Below are 17,975 nucleotides of genomic sequence, written 5' to 3'. Positions count from 1 at the left end.
CGCAGCGGCGTGCGGCGACGCTCGCTGGCCAGCCTGCGGCGGGTAGTTCCGGTACTGGGCCTGCATCATGGGCACGACGCAGCAGCAGGCGGTGGATAGGCGATGATGGGGAGCGACTCGGCGACGGAGGGGTGGTGTGGAGGCGGGAGTGTGCGGCGCGTTGGTGCAGTAGCACTGGGGCGACGCGTTCAGGCAGGCAGGCCGCGATGCTTTTTCATTCGCTGCACCGCTAGGGTAGGGGGCGGCAGCGGGGTCGCCTGCAACGACGAATCGATACGCCACTACTTGGCCTATAGGGACAGTACTGTACGCCGGGCCCCCGCGCTGCTGTCTCTGCGCGGCCGGCCGGCTGCTGCCGCGGTCTTTGGCTGTTCTGTTGCGCTCAACGTGGTTGATGGTGCTTGCCGAACAATCGATGACACGCTTCCAGTCTCGGCCCAGCCTTGTCAAACTGATGTCTGCTCCTCCACTTTATTTCCGTTCCCACGATAAGTAGTGCCGTTCCTGCTCTTCTTGTGCCTTCTGTCGATTCGTCCCTTGTCTACTTTTACTTGCTGCCCGCGCTTTAGCGCTACTCGATACCCTTTCGTCTTTTCCTAAAACGCCGCGTGAACGGCCTTTCTCCGTACATATTTCACCAACCTCGTCGCCATCGCCACCAACCAACGCCATGGCCGGAGCCTACCTCGCCTCGCTTGGCATCGATCTCGATGCTGAGATGGCCAAGATCCAGTTCGGCCAGGAGAAGCCTGGCATCGCCAACCCGGACGCAAAGGCACCGCCTTCAAAATCTCACCAGCCGCCGCCGCGCTACTCTGACGTCTTCGCCCCCAAGACTGTCTCAAGAATCACTGCTGCTCGTCTACCAGGCCAGCCTGCATCTGATCTCTGGGACATTGGCATTGCCGATGGTCGCATCTCATCTGTAGAGAAGCACGACGCGAGTGCCCCCCGTCTCAGCCATGTGCCCAGCGTGCTGAATGCGCAGGAGCGCCTGATCGCCCCCTCGCTCTGTCACGCCCATATCCACCTGGACAAGTGCTTCCTTCTGCAAGATCCCAAGTACAGCGATCTTGAAATCGTGGCCGGAGACTTTCAAGAAGCCATGAACCTCACCAGCCAGGCCAAATCGCGCTTCGAGGAAGAAGACCTCCTCCGCCGCGGAAGGCAGCTGATCCGAGAGAGCATACAGCACGGAGTCACCGCAATGCGTGGCTTCGTTGAGGTCGACGCTGATGTTGGGTTCAAGTGCCTCAATGCCGGGTTGCGGCTAAAGGAGGAGTTCGCCGACAAGTGCGACGTGCAGATCTGCGCCTTTGCCCAGTTGCCGCTCTTCTCTGGGCTTGATGGTGGAGAGGTCGTCCGCAAGCTGATGACGGGTGCCGCCAAAACACCCGGGGTGGACGTGCTGGGGAGCACGCCCTATGTCGAGTCCGACGAGATCAAGATGAAAATGAACGTCCGCTGGATCAGCTCTCTTGCTCTCGCTCAAGACAAATTCCTGGATTTTCATATGGACTACAATCTTGACAAGTCCACGAAGCCTTTCATCTGGGCCACTTTGGAGCTCCTTAAAGAGAGGTGCTGGGAGAGCAGGAATGGAAAACTCATCACCATGGGCCATTGCACACGGTTGACATACTTCCAGGCAGATGATTGGAAGGAGCTGAAGGAAGCCATTGGCAACCTCCCGGTGTCCTTTGTGGGACTTCCGACAAGCGACTTGTTCATGATGAGAACCGCGGAGAATGTGCGAGGCACTCTTAACGTGCCAAAACTGATCCAGGAACACGGCTTGCAGGCCGCTGTTGCTGTTAACAATGTCGGCAATGCCTTCACGCCGCAAGGAAACTGCGACCCGCTTGCAGTTGCCAGCATGGGCGTTGGTGTCTACCAGGCTGCGACTAAGAAGGATGCAGAAGTCTTATATGTAGGTCTCATGTCGATGCCCGTTTGCTCCGTGCTAACTGTCCGTAGGAATGTGTCTCGAACAGGGCGAAAGCAATCATCGGGCTGGAAGCTCCGTCATTCTCTTTGAAGCCGGGAGATCCCGCCGACCTGATAATCTTCGATGGGGCTGGCGCTGGGTGGAGGAGCAGGAGAAGCGTGATGGATGCAATTTACGATCCTGGAAGCACGAGAACTACGATAAAGCGTGGGCGCATAACGACCGTTTAAGAAAAGGAACACGTTCTATATTCGCATCGTTGTTGCGCGTCCGGAAATAAGCTCTCCCATGTCCCTCCTTGTACTCCAAAATTTCCGATCCATATGTGACGCCTGCCCCGAACCAACGCCGTCTACACACTCGCCTTGCGGCAAAGCAAATATATGATTCCGTTGGTGTTGTCTTGCCATGCAAACCCACCGAAACAGTGCCGATCTGTGGCCGTATCTCTCTACAATGGCTTAACTGCCCGTGACAATGGTGATGTTGGCGCTAGCTCACGTTGAACGCCCATAGATATTCCGGCAACCTAGATCCGCGGTGGACAATGCACGAGACTAGGATGGAAGTGGGCCAAGAGGCGTGTGCTGTTGCTGATAACAAACAAGAAACCGGGCTTTCAATACCGTGCAGCCGGGCCCTCAGCGGACCGTAGATTGCCAGAAATAAAAGTCACTCAGCACGTACGGATTAGTACGTAGTGACTTTGCAGTGGTGAGACCAAATCAAACGCGAATACCCACAGATCAGCACTGGCACTGCCTTGGCAGAGAGGATCAGCTCTTGTACACGCAACAGAAGCCACCGCCGGCATCCTTGAATCTCGGCCGCAGAAACCGGGCGATGGTGGTGTCACAACGGCGCCTCTCCCGCGGGCAAGGCAGACTATCGACATGGGGCCGGCAACCAGGCGATTGGCGCCGATAAGGCTCCCAAAAATGGAGCGCAATGATGCTCGCCCGTAGCGTTCCGGATCCGCGCGAAGCCGCTGGGGCGGGACCAGCCACACTGGGCAAAGCGCATGAAATTCCCCTGCGATGGTGACGTGGGTTCGAGGCGGGCGTCGAAGCTTGACGAAAAGTTAGTCCGGACGACTTGCACCCAAGGGGGCGTGCGTCGCGGTCCGTCTGGCCGAGGCTGGGCGGCAGGCGTGCCTGCGCAGCGACAGTAAGACAATAATGCTCGATGTCTTGCGTGCGCTGGTGTGGACGGCCAGGCTCGGCGGCGGGGGCGGTTGCGCTTTGACGCGGCGACAACGGCTGCGTGCGGCCCTTGGGTGTGAGGTCAGCGCGCCGTGGTGACGAGCCTGGGGAATCTGCTTCCGGCTGGGCTCTGGGTGCATATAATTGCGATGCCGTGAGCCGAAGGCCAAGAGGGCGCTCGATCGCGGCGGGGCCTCTGCTGACAGGAGGGCAGCTTGGTCGCTGGGCGACGCGCGGACAGGCATATGCGAGTTAATTGGCTTGCTGATGGCCGGACCCTTGATGTCCGCGGGCAGCTTCAGGTGCCTGGCCTTTTGTACCTGCAGGGAATTTCCCACGACGGTGAAGATCACCTTGAAACACTATTGACAACACCGTGCTTGCCATGCCCCGGCACGCCCCGCTAGCCCCCCCGGACTTGACGACGTGAGCACTCGAGGCCTCGCACGCGCACTCGCGCTCGCGTGCAGACTGCCTTGTCCGCTAGCTCCCCGTGCATACGAGCGGCCGCGACCACCATCGCCGCCGCTTTCGTCAGCCCTCGACGCCTCTTGCCCGTCCTCCAGACACCCCCAGCCTGCCACGCCTCGAGTCAGCAGGCGCCGCCCGTCCACGCCCCACGCACGCACAGGAAGCGGCGCGCCGGAGCACGGTACGTCGTCGAAGGAGCTCCACGCGCACCCGTTAGCTCAAGCTGCATCCGCTGCCAGCTCGCCCCTCGCCAAACACCAACGACGCTCGCCTCTCGCACACATCGCTAACCCGCCTGTCAGACTCGTTAGTGCTACACTATTCTTCATCCCCTGCCGCGAACCCCTTCCATGACTCCAGATGCCGTCCTTCGGCAACAAGCAGCATAACAGATCCCTCAGCCACCCGTTCCCCTCCATCTTTGGCGGCGGCAGGAAACCCAGACCTCACGCGCCCCCGAATGGCGAATACCGCCCCGAGACCGACCGCTGCATGCCACCTGCGAGCTACGGCGGCCATGGCGCCGCGAGGGGGGCACCCGTCTTCGACAGACGCGAGGAGGAGACCGGCAACTGCATGACCTGCGACTCCAAGGTCCGATATCCCCGCGGCCTCACAGCCTTCCGTTGTTCAGCATGCCTGATGGTCAACGACTTGGTGCCCGTAAGCCAGGACCGGCCTGACCGCCACCCGAGCACCTACCCAAGCCCAGGGCAGCCAAAGCGACCCATACCGTTGACAGTGGATCGAGCAAGGCACATCATAGACCGTTGTCTGGAGTCATACTTGCACAGTATGGTAGAGCGGCGCAGTAGGAGCAGCCAGGACAGCGACGATCGGCCAAGAGGAAGTCAGGACAGCGCGGGTCCACCACAGAGCAGCCTAGATGCGGGCAACGCGGGAGAGAGCGGGCCGCGGGACGCTCGACTTGCACCCATGCCGATCCGGCAGCGGGCGCAGAGCGCAAGCCGACCGATGATCTCAGTCTCTCCACCGTCGGCCGTGGAGAATCCAAATGGCTTCGACACCCTGAAGAACGGAACGACCCCTCCGCAACAAAACGGCCGTCGCGGAACCCCTACTCGCGATGAGATCCTCGCGCCTCCGCCAACCCTCAGGCACCCGCCACGATCTGACGCAGTGCCTAGCCCGCCTAACCGCAGACCACCTCCACCGCCTGTTCATCCGCCTCCCCCACCGCCCGGACCGCCCGGCCCTTATGCAGGCCGTGGCTCTCCGAGGGAGCTTCCTACTCGCACCGGCTCTCTGTCCGCTCCTGGAGCGGCACCGATTTCACCGACCGAGATTGCTGAGAGACGGCGTTATGAGCAAACAAAAATGATCTTCCGGCCATTGGAAGACCATCTAATTGCAAGCTATGGAAACCTTGACTGCCTGAACACCGCTTTCATGCTAGGGAAACCGCGTCATACCCCGAGGACTCGGAGTGAGGGGACCATGACCCAGGAACGACCCATTCAGACGCCTCAAGCTGCACCGCCAGCTGCGGACTCAGATCTCATTCTGGAAGCTGACGCAAGGATGCTGATGATTGGAGATATTGGTGAGAATGCTTCGTGGTGGCCTGGCCGGCCTGAAAAGGAATCACCGAAGCACACTCCCGCATCGAACATCGGAAGGCCTGGCTCTGATGTGATAATTGTAAACCACAAATCGCCGCTCATCAACTGGACGGAAGCACAGCATTGGTACGATGTCATCAACGGAGCCGGAACTAACTGGCGGGCAAGGCTGGAAGAAATGCCGAACCTGGATTTCCCGGAGTCGTTGATTCCAGAAGCAGACGAAGAAATTCGAGACGCACGTGTTCATGTACAGCGCACCTTACTCAAAATCACAGAGAGTCTGTTGAAGCGCCCAGGGCGCCCTCTAGAAGATCCTGAGGATCTTCGTTTCCTTCTGATCATTCTTTACAATCCGCTTCTGCATGGTTCTTCCGGGCCCAGAGCACCTCCAACCCGACGGCCGCCGCAGACCCGCCCAAGACAAGAATCTAATCCCAATCAGCCTCCAGCACTGGGGGCCCCACCTCTGCTTGGGAGGTCACCTGGAAACCAACCGCCGTCCCCAAAGCCGATGCGATCTTCCAGTAACGCGAAGAGAGACCCAGGCCAGCATTCCGGCATCATCAAGAGAGTTTTGGGTCTATTCGCCAACCTGGACAACGAATGCCACCGCTATCTCACTACTTGGTTTTCCAGGTTCTCTGAGGATCATTTCCGACGTATGGTCGATCTAGTGGGCAAATTCATCACCTACCGTCTCACTAGGCAACCAAGGAAGCGGAGCAACAGCGGAAACCCTACAGCAGGGCTAATTCCCGAGTTTGGGGCACAGGGCGCGACCTCGGCCCAACTCCATGCCGCGCTGGGTCTCTCAGGTTCTGGTTCCAAGTCTGAAGACCGTGCAGGAGATGCCCTGTACAGTGATGACTGGCAGGTCAAAGCTGCGGCGAAGGTTATGGCGTTGCTGTTCGCAGCAAATAACACGTACCATAATCGCAAGATGGACCCTGTCAACCACTCCCCGTCAGTAGCTGGCCAGGCAAGTGCTGGATTGGCAGCGCGCGAGCGAGCTAGGGCACACGGACAACTTCTCCCCACTTCCGACTTCTACAACACGCTATTGGACTTCCATGATCTCATTGCTGATTTTGAAGCATGGGAGAAGCGCACGGCAAAATTTTCCTTCTGCCAGTATCCATTCTTCCTGTCGATCGGTGCCAAGATCAAAATCATGGAGCATGATGCCCGACGACAGATGGAGAACAAGGCTCGAGAAGCCTTCTTCGACAGCATTCTTAGCAACAAGAACTTGGAACAGTATTTCAATCTCCGCGTCAGGAGAGAGTGTCTGGTGGAAGACAGTTTACGCAGAATCAGCGAGGTCGTGGGTGGAGGTGGCGAGGATATCAAGAAAGGATTGCGCGTCCAATTCGTCGGTGAAGAGGGCATTGATGCCGGTGGTCTACGGAAAGAATGGTTCTTGATGCTAGTCAGAGAGCTCTTTGAGCCTAACCATGGTACGTACTTACCTTCGCGAGCCGTTTTTGCCCAGCATGGATTTTTGCGGGCTTGTCTAGGCCCATTTGTAACAGGACGCAGGAATGTTTGTGTACGATGAGGACTCTCAGTTCTGTTATTTCAACCCCAACACTTTCGAACAGTCCGATCAGTTCTTCCTTGTCGGCGCCGTGCTTGGCCTCGCGCTCTACAACTCGACCATCCTGGATGTCGCGTTGCCTCCTTTTGCGTTCAAGAAGCTTCTTGCCTCTGCTCCCACGAAGAATGGCGTGGCGCCGGCGTCACGCAACCGGATTGACTACACGCTGGACGATCTTGCCGAATTTCGCCCACGGCTTGCTAAAGGATTGCGGCAGCTACTGGAATTTGACGGCGATGTCGAGGCTACCTTTTGTCGCGATTTCGTCGCTGAAGTCGAGCGCTATGGCGTGGTACAACAAGTTCCTCTGTGTAAAAACGGCGAGAACCGTGCTGTAACCAATGCCAACCGTAAGGAGTTCGTCGACCTGTACGTGCGATACTTCCTCGATACTGCCGTGGCTCGTCAGTTTGACCCCTTCCGCCGGGGGTTCTTCACCGTCTGTGGCGGCAACGCACTTAGCCTCTTCCGCTCTGAAGAAATCGAGCTCATGGTCCGTGGCTCCGATGAGCCGCTTGACGTGGCTTCTCTTCGTGCCGTTGCGGTATATGAAGGCTGGAGTGACCCAGCCCACGGCGGCCGGAAGGTCGACCGACCGGGTGAGCAGATTCTCGTCCTTCGTTGGTTCTGGGAATTCTTCGAAAGTGCCTCGCCCACCGACCAACGTAAAATGCTCTCCTTCATCACCGGCTCCGACCGAATCCCGGCTGTCGGGGCGACGAACTTGGTGATAAAGATTGGCTGCCTCGGTGACGACAGCGACAGGTTCCCAGTGGCACGCACGTGCTTCAACATGCTGCAGCTGTACAAGTACAAGAGCAGGCAGAAGCTAGTAGACAAGCTGTGGCGCGCGGTTGTGGAAAGCGAGGGTTTCGGGTTGAAATAATACTCACTTACTCCATTGGTCTGCGATTTGGGCACTCCCAAACCTTTTGCTCTCCTCCGTCTCCTTTTCTTCTCTGTCCTCTTCTAAGCTAGCCCAGTGGTTCTGTCGAGACACAGGTGTTAATCATGGAGAGATCTGGGCACGCTGCTCTTCCTTTCCTATTCACGCGAAGCGGAGTCTCGGCATTATGTCTATTCTGAGCTATACACATCAAAGGCTCACTGTCCATGGGGCCGGCGTTCATTGCTTTCGTTTTTGTTTCGCTGTCGCTCTCCCCACACCCGTGGTTTATACTTGATAGATCAACTGCATTACTGGGCATGACAAGAAAGACGGGGCTCTCTTCGAGTTAGCATCTCGATGGTAGTATTGGTAGCGTGCAGGTAGTACAGACATGCTCGCTCCAAGAGAGCGAGCAGGCAGGGGATAGTTGCTGAGGGAACGACAATGGTTTGTCTCTGTGCTTGGTGGGGAGAGAAAAGAATAATATCAACACTGAAAAAGCGATGGTGTTCTGTTCTGTTGGTGACTTGGGGAGAGGGACACGGACCACGAGCGGCTGCAGTCGGCCTTCCCGCCCTCTTCCCGCCTACCTCGGCTTTGCCCGCCGTCCATCTTCCACCGGCATGCCCCCCGACGCCATCATCATCATCTAAGGTATCAAGCGCCGGATACATTGAATTCTGTCCTGAGCCCAGAGTGCTGCAGCGGTTCGCTCCGCCTCTTTTGCATTCTCCGCTGTGACCCGCCACTGACCACCTCGGCTCCAGATCTGCGGACCGATCAACGTCAGAGCTCACCTCCTCGTTGCTTCATTCTCAGGCCTTCCTGCTCAAGTTGCTCTGGCTACTCTTCCGTTGCCCCTCGAAGATGCCCGAAACCATCAGAGAGCCGTATCTCAAAGACCTGCAGTATCGCGGCTTCATCGAAGGCAGCACCATCAAAGAGAAGGGCTCGGGGCGAGAGCTTGCCCACTACTTTGGCGGTCTTCCATATGGCCTCCCACCAATTGGACCCTACAGATGGCGGCTGCCGCGTCCTCTTCCGCCATGCTACCGCTATGGTACCCGCGCCAACCCTGGCCGCTTCACCGGTAACACGAGCATGTGTCCGCAGGGCCTTCCGACTTGGGTAGAGAATGCCTCTGACACTAGCAACCTTTGGGATGAAGACTGCCTACAGCTCAACATCTGGATCCCTTCCGGCGAGCCCCCAGCCGGCGGCTGGCCTGTACTGTTCTACATCCACGGCGGCTTTCTGCAGGTTGGCAATCCAAACGAGTACAATCCAGTCTCGCTACTATCGGAGACGCCCGCACGCTTCATCATTGTGCTGCCCGCCTACCGTCTCAACCTTCTCGGCTTCCTCTCATCACGCGAGCTCCAGGCCGCGGCGGGCGCCGAGTCTGTTGGAAACTTTGGCTTCTGGGACCAGCGTCTAGCGCTCGAGTGGACGCGCAAAAACGTGAGCTACTTTGGTGGCGACCCCGGCAACATCACTGTGGCCGGCTACAGCGCTGGGTCACACAGCGCCTTCAAGCAGCTTGCCTATGACCTCTACCTGCCGGATAGCAAGGCTGTCATCCGCCGCGTCATCATGTGGTCCAACGGGCCGGGCATGCAGCCAAAATCACAGGGTGCCGCCCAGGAGCAGTTCGACGAGCTGCTCACCGTGCTCGGCATCCCACTGTCTCTACCGGCCCACGAGAAAGTCGAGCGCCTGGGAGCATTGCCGCCACGCCGCCTCCTCGCCGCTATTCCCAAAATGCAGCGCCACCAGTTCCGCGCCGTCGTCGACGACGCCTTCGTTCGGAAGAACCTTTACGTCGACATCGACAATGGCGACTTTGGCTGGCGCATGCGCGCGCGCGGCGTTGCCCTCATGACGGGCGAGTGCCGCGACGAGCATAACCTGTACGGCACATGGTACCCGCCAGGTGACAGTCTCCAGTCGCTGCGCGCGCGGCTGTGCGCAGAGTACCCCTCCTCGGCCGTCGACGTCCTCATCCAGCACTACTATCCGCAAGACCGTCTGCCGGCCGGCGTGTGCGACTGGCGCGATGCCTTCGGCCGGGTTTACGCGGACATGCAGGTGCACCATCTCGAGCGTGGCTTCATCGACAAGCTGCATGCCGGCGGTGCGGGCGACTTGGTGTATCGATACCGCGTCGAGTGGCGGCTGCGCTGCTGTGACCGCTTCCTGCCGCCCGGCTGGGGCGTCACGCACACGGCCGACAAGCCCATCTGGTGGTGGGGCAACGGCATGGAGCTGGCCGAAGAGGAAAAGGAGCTGGCGTGGACGGCGCTCACGGGGCCGTATGTCCGCTTCGTCAAGGGCGAGCTAGACGAGTTGCGGAAGGAGTGGGGCACCAGCGGCCCGAGCCAGGCGCGGATGGTGGATCCGCAGGGGAAGCTCGTCATCTGGGAGGACAGCATGTGGGAGGAGGGGACGGGGGTGTGGAACGCTCTCCGGGCGGTTGGCGCGACGCAGACGGGGAGGAACATCGAGGAGAGTGCCAAGCTGTAAGTCTAGGATCTTGGTGGGAATGACGCGTAACGTATCCTCGGAGGTCCTGGTTTTGACTTTTGTTGATTAGGCACATCATTTTGGACTTGGACAGGGCTTAGAGGATGCGAAAAAACTCCTGCGAGGGCTTGCAAGGCCGCAAATATATCAATTTCGTGTGTCTACGTCGGAACGTCTCCGTTTGCTACATCGACCTCCTGCTGAGATTCATTCCCTCATAATAGTCCAACGGGAACCCCAACGCATCGCACTGCGCCGCGTCCCTAAACGCCGCGTCGACACTAATGGGCCAGCTCAATGCCCGGTAGACCGGCGCCCCCGGCTCCACCGCCTCCCACCGTGCATTACCACCGCCCCTCTCCATAGCCACTCCCAGCGCGTCACCATAGCCCCTACTCAGCAGGTACGCCGCGTCCGGGCTGGGGTCCAGGTTCCGCGCGAACGCCGTCCATGCATCCAGCACGGCCTGCGAAAAAGGAATGTCGCCATGATCGCGCAAAGGTAATCCCTCACGCATGATGTTGCCGAAGACGTAGAGAAGCTCACCTGAGTGGCACTTGAAATACTCGAGGCTCGGGTCGCCGTCCAGATGCTCGGGTGTTGGTGGCGCTTCGCAAGTTGGGTAATTCGGGCTGTAACCAGGGATCTGGTAGGAGCGGTCAAACTCGTAGAAGTATGCTTTGGGGAAAGCGCCGTTTTCGATGCCTGAATAGATGGTGGCGTAGTCGAGGCAGCGCAGCTCGGCGTCCGTGGCGATCCGCGCCGAGGCGTTGAAGACAGCGAGGGAGGTGTTGGTTGGGGTCAACACGGAGGGGATGGGGAAGTGCGACGTTACATTGGTCGTCGAGGGGAACCCCGAGGCGGTGAGGAAAGATGAGAAGGATTGGTTGGCAGAAGGGTAGGAGAGAAATGCTGCGCCGTCATCGCGCATGACGCCCATGAGCAGAGGGACGGGGGCGGCTGGGCCGCTGCCGTCGAGGGGGAGGGTGCGGCTGGTGAGATAGGTTCCGTCGACGACGAGGTAGCTGTTGGACTTCATGAGGACCCCACAAGGTGTTGGCTTCGCGCGGAGGACTGAACTTACCGAGCAACATCTGAAAGTCGCACTAGCTGGCATGCATCATAGCTGCGGAGGCATTTAGTGCGATTACTGGCTGTGATACATCCCGTCTCATTCAGAACGGGGTTCGCTGCAACTGCCACTTCTTGCTCGATTGTGTAGTATTGGGAGTACGTGGTCCCGTAGTTGCTGCCGGCCAGGTTACTTTGAGGAATCGCTGCCCTAAACTTGCCAATGGCTTTGGGCGAAGCAAGAAGCGCTCTGACACTGGCCGCACCTGCGCTTTGGCCAAAAATGGTGATGCGGTCGGGGTCGCCGCCAAAGTCCGAGATGTGCGCGTGAACCCAGTCCAGGGCGGTAATTTGGTCGGCCAGGCCGTAATTACCGTTTAGCTCCCCGTCATCCAGAGCTAGAAAGCCGAGCGTGGAAAGCCGGTAATTGATTGTAACGGCCACCACATCTCCGCGAGATGCCATGTTTCCCCCGTCAAATGTTGAGTCACTGCCCGTGCCGCCAGTGAAGGCTCCACCATGGATCCAGAACATGACGGGCTTCAACGCCTGCTTTGGCATGGACACCGAGTCATTGGGCAGATAAGGGGTCCATACGTTCAAGAAAAGGCAATCCTCGCTCTGAGAAGTCGTGGAAGAACAACTGGAGGAAAAGCACTCGGCTCCCGGAGCGAGTGCCGAGACATTGCCAGCACCATCGTATGGGGTTGAGTAAGTGAATCGCTCTGGTCGAGCAGCATAGCGGAGACCTTCGAAGCGGAAACTCAATCTGTCCTGCAAAGGAGGGAATTAGAAGTGACCACCAGGTGAAGCACAGTACATGCGGATCCTACTCGATAGCCGGTCACTTCCAGGTTTGCCGACCTCACAGCAGTGTGCCACTGCACCGACGTGTTGGTGTTGCTGGCCGTGGAGAGAGGGGCGGACTGCGTGCAAAGCGCAGGCAATCTCGCCTGGTGGCGTTGGGCTGAGACAGCTCCGGCCTGATCAATGCTTCGTCCATTATTGATCCAGAACTTGTCGAGTCCAAGGTGAGCCAGCGGTAGGGCTGAGACATTCGCAAGTGGGTCCCAGAGATGTTCCCCAAGAGCGGCGCAGTTCGACCGAGCTTCTTCTAGTGTCTGGGGCGTGCTTAGCACGATGGCTGCTGCGTTATGGGGGCTCAGGTTGCCTGTGCTCAGATTAGATCTACGCGTAGATCATTCCATGAAGAAGGTGTTATAGTGCGAGCGCGGGACCCGCTCCGAAGCGCTGCTCCAGCAAGATCACAGGCTGTGATAACGCGTAGTCAAGTCACAAAGCGTACCAAGTAAATCATTGTGGACCAGAATAGTGAGATCCGAGCCGAGGGAGCTGGGACTCGGGACGGCTTGGGCGGCAGGCAGCAAGCTAAACGCGGAGAGGCCAGGGACCAGCCAATGAGGAAAGCGCATAGCTCAAGGGCCAGGAAACAGCTCGGGGAGGAACAGAGACGGAGCCGCCAGGACGGGCCGTTGTGAACGGGCGCGGAGAGGGGCTGATATATGGACCTGAGGACGGCTCATTTTGGCGGCGGCCGGAGGGAAGGGCCGGCGTGGACGACGGTGTCCAGAGACGGGCGCCGGGTGAATGCAGAGGACATGCAAAGTGAAGAAGTGTACAGTGACCGCATGACGTTGTGTATTATCCGCGGGGGTGAGGGGTGAGGGGGAGGGTGATCGGCGGCCGGGCAAATGACGCCGCGGGCGGGTTTGGCACATGGGAATGCGGTGCACGGCTGCCGGGCGAGGGCCTCGACGCGTGTGCGGTCGGCGTTTCAGAGCCCCTGGGCGGCCCACAACGACGTCGGCGAGTGGCGGGCAGTGGCAGGCACCACACGCGATAACAGGACGAAGGCGGTCGTTCTATTTTTGCCCTCAGCAAAGCCCCGTCCGCACTCCCAAATCCTGGGCCGCCGCGCTCCTCTTCTGCCGCGCTCGCCCCTCGCCGCCGGCGCGATCGCGCACGCCAACGTCGTCCGCCAGTCGTCACCCCGCCAGCCTGGCTATCCGCGAGCCTCCCACTGCAGGACTGCAGGCCTGACGCCCCCCTGTGGGCTGCCTCGAGCGACGATGCCCGCCAGGCCCGCCCTCGGCTTAGTAACCAGTACCGCTAAACTGTATTCAGAATAAATAACGTCAATCTACCCCCTCGTTTCTTGGCCATCGCTCGTCTCGTCTGTCCCGTTCCATTCGCTGTTCGCTCGCCCTTCCGGTCTTCATTACTCTGTCCTAACCCGCCTCTCCTCGCGCACCGCTACCTCCTCCTGGCTCGTCCACCTCTGTGCCTCGCTGCTTTCTCTTCCCGTCCACCGCTTCTCAATCGCCCACGTCTGACACCCCCACCGCCGCTCGCGCGCATCATCACCGCCCACCCGACCCACGCTTAGCCCTCGGACGGTCTCGCTCGCCCACCACGTCCTCGAGAGCCCACCCATTGCTGGAGACGCCAACGTCGCATGCGCCGCTGATCGGGTGCTCGCCTGCGCCGTCTTTGCTGCTGCTGCTGTCGGTCTCCCTCTCCCGTCGCGGCCGCCCTCGTCGCGTCGACTCTCGCCCACCTCTGGCTCCCGCCACGATCGCACAAAACTCGTCCTCGTTCAAAGGAGCCCCGTAGAGCGATCCAGGGAGCCTGCAGACTCGCTCGAGGTCTTGCTTGACGTCCCTGCGCTGCCGCGACGGCCGTCATGCAATTCAACGCACGAAGAGACTGAGCCGCCTCCATCTCGACCTAATACCTGGCGGATTATGACAGAAATCCCCTTGCTGCAGACGCATGCTGTTCCTCAGCTAAGCCCCAGGGCTCCATTTGCGCCCGTTTCTTACCCAGTTCCCAATGGCCGACCGGTGGCAGACGCTCCTCAGCCCGACGAAGAGCCCGTTTCCGACACAATCAAGTGCATCTGCGGCTACGAGGCCGATGATGGTAGCAGCGTCCTGTGTGAAGTGTGCAGGACATGGCAACACGTCCTCTGTTACTACGATGACGAAGACCAGATCCCTCGAGTCCACGAATGCGCCGACTGCCAGCCGCGAGCCCTCGACCAAGCACGAATCAAGGAGCGTCAGAAGGCCTTTAAGAATATGACCTATATGATCGAGAGGAAGCCGAAGCGGTCGGCGGCCAAGAGCCACAAGAAGAAATTAAAGGACGTCAACGCCGCCGTCGCGCTCACGAACGGACACGCCGACGACACTCTGCCTACCCTAGATCGCAAGAGCGGGAGCCCCAAAGACCACCAGCCTCCGTCAAAACGGCCAAAGACCAACCACAAAGCGTCTGGGTCCGTCACGTCGCTCAGTCAGTCGGCTTCGGGCTCGCGGAAGCGAGCTGCGTCAACCGCACAACCCGTCCACAGCCCGGTTAAGTCGCCTGGCCCACCTATCCCGACCGGCTATGCGCCTGACTACTTTTCGGATGAATTCATGCAGCTCTACCAGCATCCCGAATATACTCAGATCGAAGCGAACTCCTTCAGCGATCTGGCAGTGACCAACAGCCTGCAGACTTGGCTCTGGGATCCCGAGGCGACAAAGCAAGCTTCCGGAGGCAAGGCCCGCGAGCAGATCTTCCAGCGGCACGAAGGTACTATGAAATCTCTCGAGGAACACGGCCCTGTCCTGAAGGAGAATACCGGCATCGGCGCTATCGCAACAGTACAAGGACCTCACCCTACCTTCAAGTGGATTACCGTCGAGTCTGATGTTCCGTGCGGCGGGTTCGTTGGAGAACTCAAAGGCCAGATTGGTAGGAAAGAAGAATATTGCTCGAACCTGGAAAATCGCTGGGGGTCCCTCCGACACCCCGCACCATTCGTCTTCTTCGCTCCGTTTCTTCCGCTGTATATCGACACGAGGCACGAAGGGACTCTCCTGAGGTACATTCGACGCAGCTGCAGACCTAACGTGCGCATGCAGATCCTGATTACCGGCGAGTCTGAGTACCATTTCTGCTTCATCGCGCTCGAGAACATTTACGCAGGCGAGGAGATTAGTATAGGCTGGGACATCGACAAGGACGTCAAAAACGCACTCGAGGCGTCACTTCAGAATGGCAACATACACGAGCGAGGCATTCAAGAGGTTGAGGGAGTGTCGCACTGGGTCGCCGGTGTACTCTCCAATTTCGGCGGATGCGCGTGCAAATTGCCAATCATGGAGTGCCCTCTCGCCCTTGCCGACCGACGCAACGCACCCGCCATACTCGCCTCGTCGAATGCACAACCGCTCAAGTCCAAGAAACCCAGGCGAAACGGCAACCAAAACTCTCCTCTAAGCACCGGCCAGGCAACAAACAGTCGTGCGGGCAGCGAAGCACGAAATCGCCCCGAGCACGACGACGAGAATGCTGACAGTCGCTCGGTATCCGGCTCATCCCGTAGCAAACCGACCAGCCGCGACATCACTCCGATGACACATGTTTCCAACGAGAATGCCGTCGGACTCGGCGTGGAGATGTCGGATCGAGAAAAGAGGAAGCTGATGCAGCAGGAAAAGCTCTTCGAGCAACTGGAACATGATGAGCAACACGCACAGAGGAAGAGGAAAAGGAACAGCGCTGGATCGGCCCTCAATACACCCAGTGTGGCAACTTCAGTAAGCACGACGTTTTCAGCTAGTCAGAGAAAGGCTAACCCGCGTCTCAGAAGCAACTTGGCCATTCAGAGTCATCCTTCCCCTCCCCGGCTGCTGCGTCCAAATCTCGGGCTGCAGACCCGAACTCTCGCTCGCAGAACATGAACGGCCGTCGATCGAACAACTCGTCGCATCAACGTCGGTCTGGCGCACGTGTGCCGAAAGAGCCGGTGCCGCCTAAGAAACCGGAATACAAAGACTCGAGCATGCAGACCGAGCCGGACAAGGAATTCCCGTCTCTGGTGCCTTGCCCCGTCGCGCGCCGGAAACCAAAGGGTTCCTTTTTGCGATCGCTACTGCACCGCACGCACGATATCAGAGTGCATAGGGAACGATCGGCATCCGCACAACGCAGCCCACCTGCATCGTGTTTGCAAGGCGACGGAATGGACGTGGACGAGCCTGCATCATTAGCTGCTGCACTGGCCGTGAAGCCGCATTCCACCTCCGACTCTGCGACTGCGCCACCACCAAAGGAGACATATCCTCCACTCAAGGCAGAAGAGGATATGGAAATGCAGGATGCAATCATAGTTGCGCCGGCCCAGGTCTCGAAAGAGGAGAACGAGCCCGTCTCGCCACAGACGGATGCGCCTGCTGCAGATCAACCCACAGGGCCCTCCTCTCAGTCTTTTCTCCCGCCCGAGGACATATCACCAACCAGTACTTCAACGTCCTCCAGCGCGCCGACCATGGAATCAAAAGCTACTTCGCCTGGCTTGCGGGTTGAGCTCCCACCCGGACCAACACTTGAGAGGCCTCATCCATCGACAACAACACCGCCTCCCCCCTCCACCGTTGGTGCTCCTATATCGTTATCTGTTGTTACGGAAAACTCTGCCCTCCCCACGGCATCCGCTCCTACAATATCTCTCTCGTCGCCGGTCGACATTGCGCCACCTTCGACTGTGGTCACTCCTAGCCCTGTTCAACGCAAAGCCAAAATGAGCTTAAGCGACTGGACTGCAAAGCGGAAAGCTAAGCTTGAGGCGAAGAGCCATGATGGTGACAGGGGGGACGAGAAGGACAGGGATAAGGACGCAGCTGCTGAGGCAGGAGATGTCAAGGATGAGGACGACCGACCCGGTAGTTCGGATAAAAGGGAAGAGAGCTCGGAGGCTAAGGTTGGCGAAGGCGCATGAGGATACCCATTATTTATTTTCTGATACCTTTCGAGTCGGGTGTTTGTTCTTTTCCTAGACCACCGCGGGCGGCTTTAGGGGGTCTTAATCGGTGGTTACCGAAAATATTTCTTTTCTTTTCGCTCGCCTTTACTACTGTACGATTGCAACGGTTCTTATGGGTGGCACGGTTTTGGGGTTACGGGGTCAAAGGGGTTTGACATTTCTGGAGAACACGCTTAGGTATGGACGGCTGGACGACAGGATTATCATCTATTACCTTCCTGGGTTCTCATACAGGGTCATTCAGTGGGTTAGTGATGGCATAGGAACTCTTGGTCCTTCTGCAATCTCCATCCCTTAGTTTGCACAAACCGGGTTAGCTATCCCCTATCATAAGGGATTCGCTAGTCGAGGTTTCTGCCCTTCTTTTCACCTATTCCACTCTATTACCCTCTACACAAGCGGTTACCGTTCTTGATGTGTGCTCGGCCCCACGTTAGTCTTCTTTGCTGCGTAAAAGAGTTCGGTTTATGGGAGATGAGCGGTTAAATTTCTCTTTTGCCTTCGTGTCACTCCTACTGGCACGAAGTGTCGGCATCCATACGGACCGAGCTGAATGGATAAATAGATGGATTAAAAGGCGAAATCTGGATTCAATGTCGCGTGTCGCGCCATTTCCAATGTATAGTTAGGTAGCTGAATATGCGGACTTGAAAGGTTCGCTCAACCATCTGTCGCCTACTCCAGTTGACTGTGCATACTGACGCGAATGTGACCGGCTACAGCCCAGCAATATTGTCTCCCACAATAGAATCACTGCGGCAAGATGGCAGTCGGAGTTACACGTAGCCTTTAATCGCAACAAGTGTGGTACTATTCTATGTAGAATTTGGGATGCTGCTCGAGACTGCC

At 58.3% G+C, this 17,975-nt stretch overlaps 5 protein-coding genes across 5 annotated transcripts; 4 read left to right on the top strand and 1 right to left on the bottom strand.

Annotated features, from left to right (window-relative positions):
• Positions 1–670: 670 nt before the first annotated feature.
• Positions 671–2,178, top strand: SLS55_003387 (uncharacterized protein; the record flags this gene model as incomplete). Its single annotated transcript, XM_066774862.1, has 2 exons — positions 671–1,930; positions 1,978–2,178. The coding sequence occupies 2 exons, from the start codon at positions 671–673 to the stop codon at positions 2,176–2,178; spliced, it is 1,461 nt and encodes a 486-aa protein (XP_066634981.1).
• A 3,540-nt stretch (positions 2,179–5,718) lies between these two features.
• Positions 5,719–7,690, top strand: HUL4 (putative E3 ubiquitin-protein ligase; the record flags this gene model as incomplete). Its single annotated transcript, XM_066774861.1, has 2 exons — positions 5,719–6,664; positions 6,747–7,690. The coding sequence occupies 2 exons, from the start codon at positions 5,719–5,721 to the stop codon at positions 7,688–7,690; spliced, it is 1,890 nt and encodes a 629-aa protein (XP_066634980.1).
• Positions 7,691–8,196: 506 nt separating this feature from the next.
• Positions 8,197–10,216, top strand: SLS55_003385 (uncharacterized protein; the record flags this gene model as incomplete). Its single annotated transcript, XM_066774860.1, has 2 exons — positions 8,197–8,201; positions 8,461–10,216. 2 exons carry the CDS (start codon positions 8,197–8,199, stop codon positions 10,214–10,216), a joined length of 1,761 nt encoding a protein of 586 aa, XP_066634979.1.
• A 184-nt stretch (positions 10,217–10,400) lies between these two features.
• SLS55_003384 (uncharacterized protein) lies at positions 10,401–11,848 on the bottom strand (the record flags this gene model as incomplete). The annotated part of the gene is made up of 2 exons (XM_066774859.1): positions 10,401–11,241; positions 11,301–11,848. 2 exons carry the CDS (start codon positions 11,846–11,848, stop codon positions 10,401–10,403), a joined length of 1,389 nt encoding a protein of 462 aa, XP_066634978.1.
• Positions 11,849–14,052: 2,204 nt separating this feature from the next.
• SET3 (SET domain-containing protein 3) lies at positions 14,053–16,267 on the top strand (the record flags this gene model as incomplete). The annotated part of the gene is made up of 3 exons (XM_066774858.1): positions 14,053–15,900; positions 15,951–16,181; positions 16,259–16,267. The coding sequence occupies 3 exons, from the start codon at positions 14,053–14,055 to the stop codon at positions 16,265–16,267; spliced, it is 2,088 nt and encodes a 695-aa protein (XP_066634977.1).
• Positions 16,268–17,975: the final 1,708 nt, after the last annotated feature.

Source organism: Diplodia seriata (genome assembly GCF_021436955.1).
Source record: "Diplodia seriata strain FDS-637 chromosome Unknown scaffold_3, whole genome shotgun sequence".
NCBI classification, from domain to species: domain Eukaryota; kingdom Fungi; phylum Ascomycota; class Dothideomycetes; order Botryosphaeriales; family Botryosphaeriaceae; genus Diplodia; species Diplodia seriata.
This window is presented reverse-complemented; position numbering and strand designations above follow the sequence as displayed.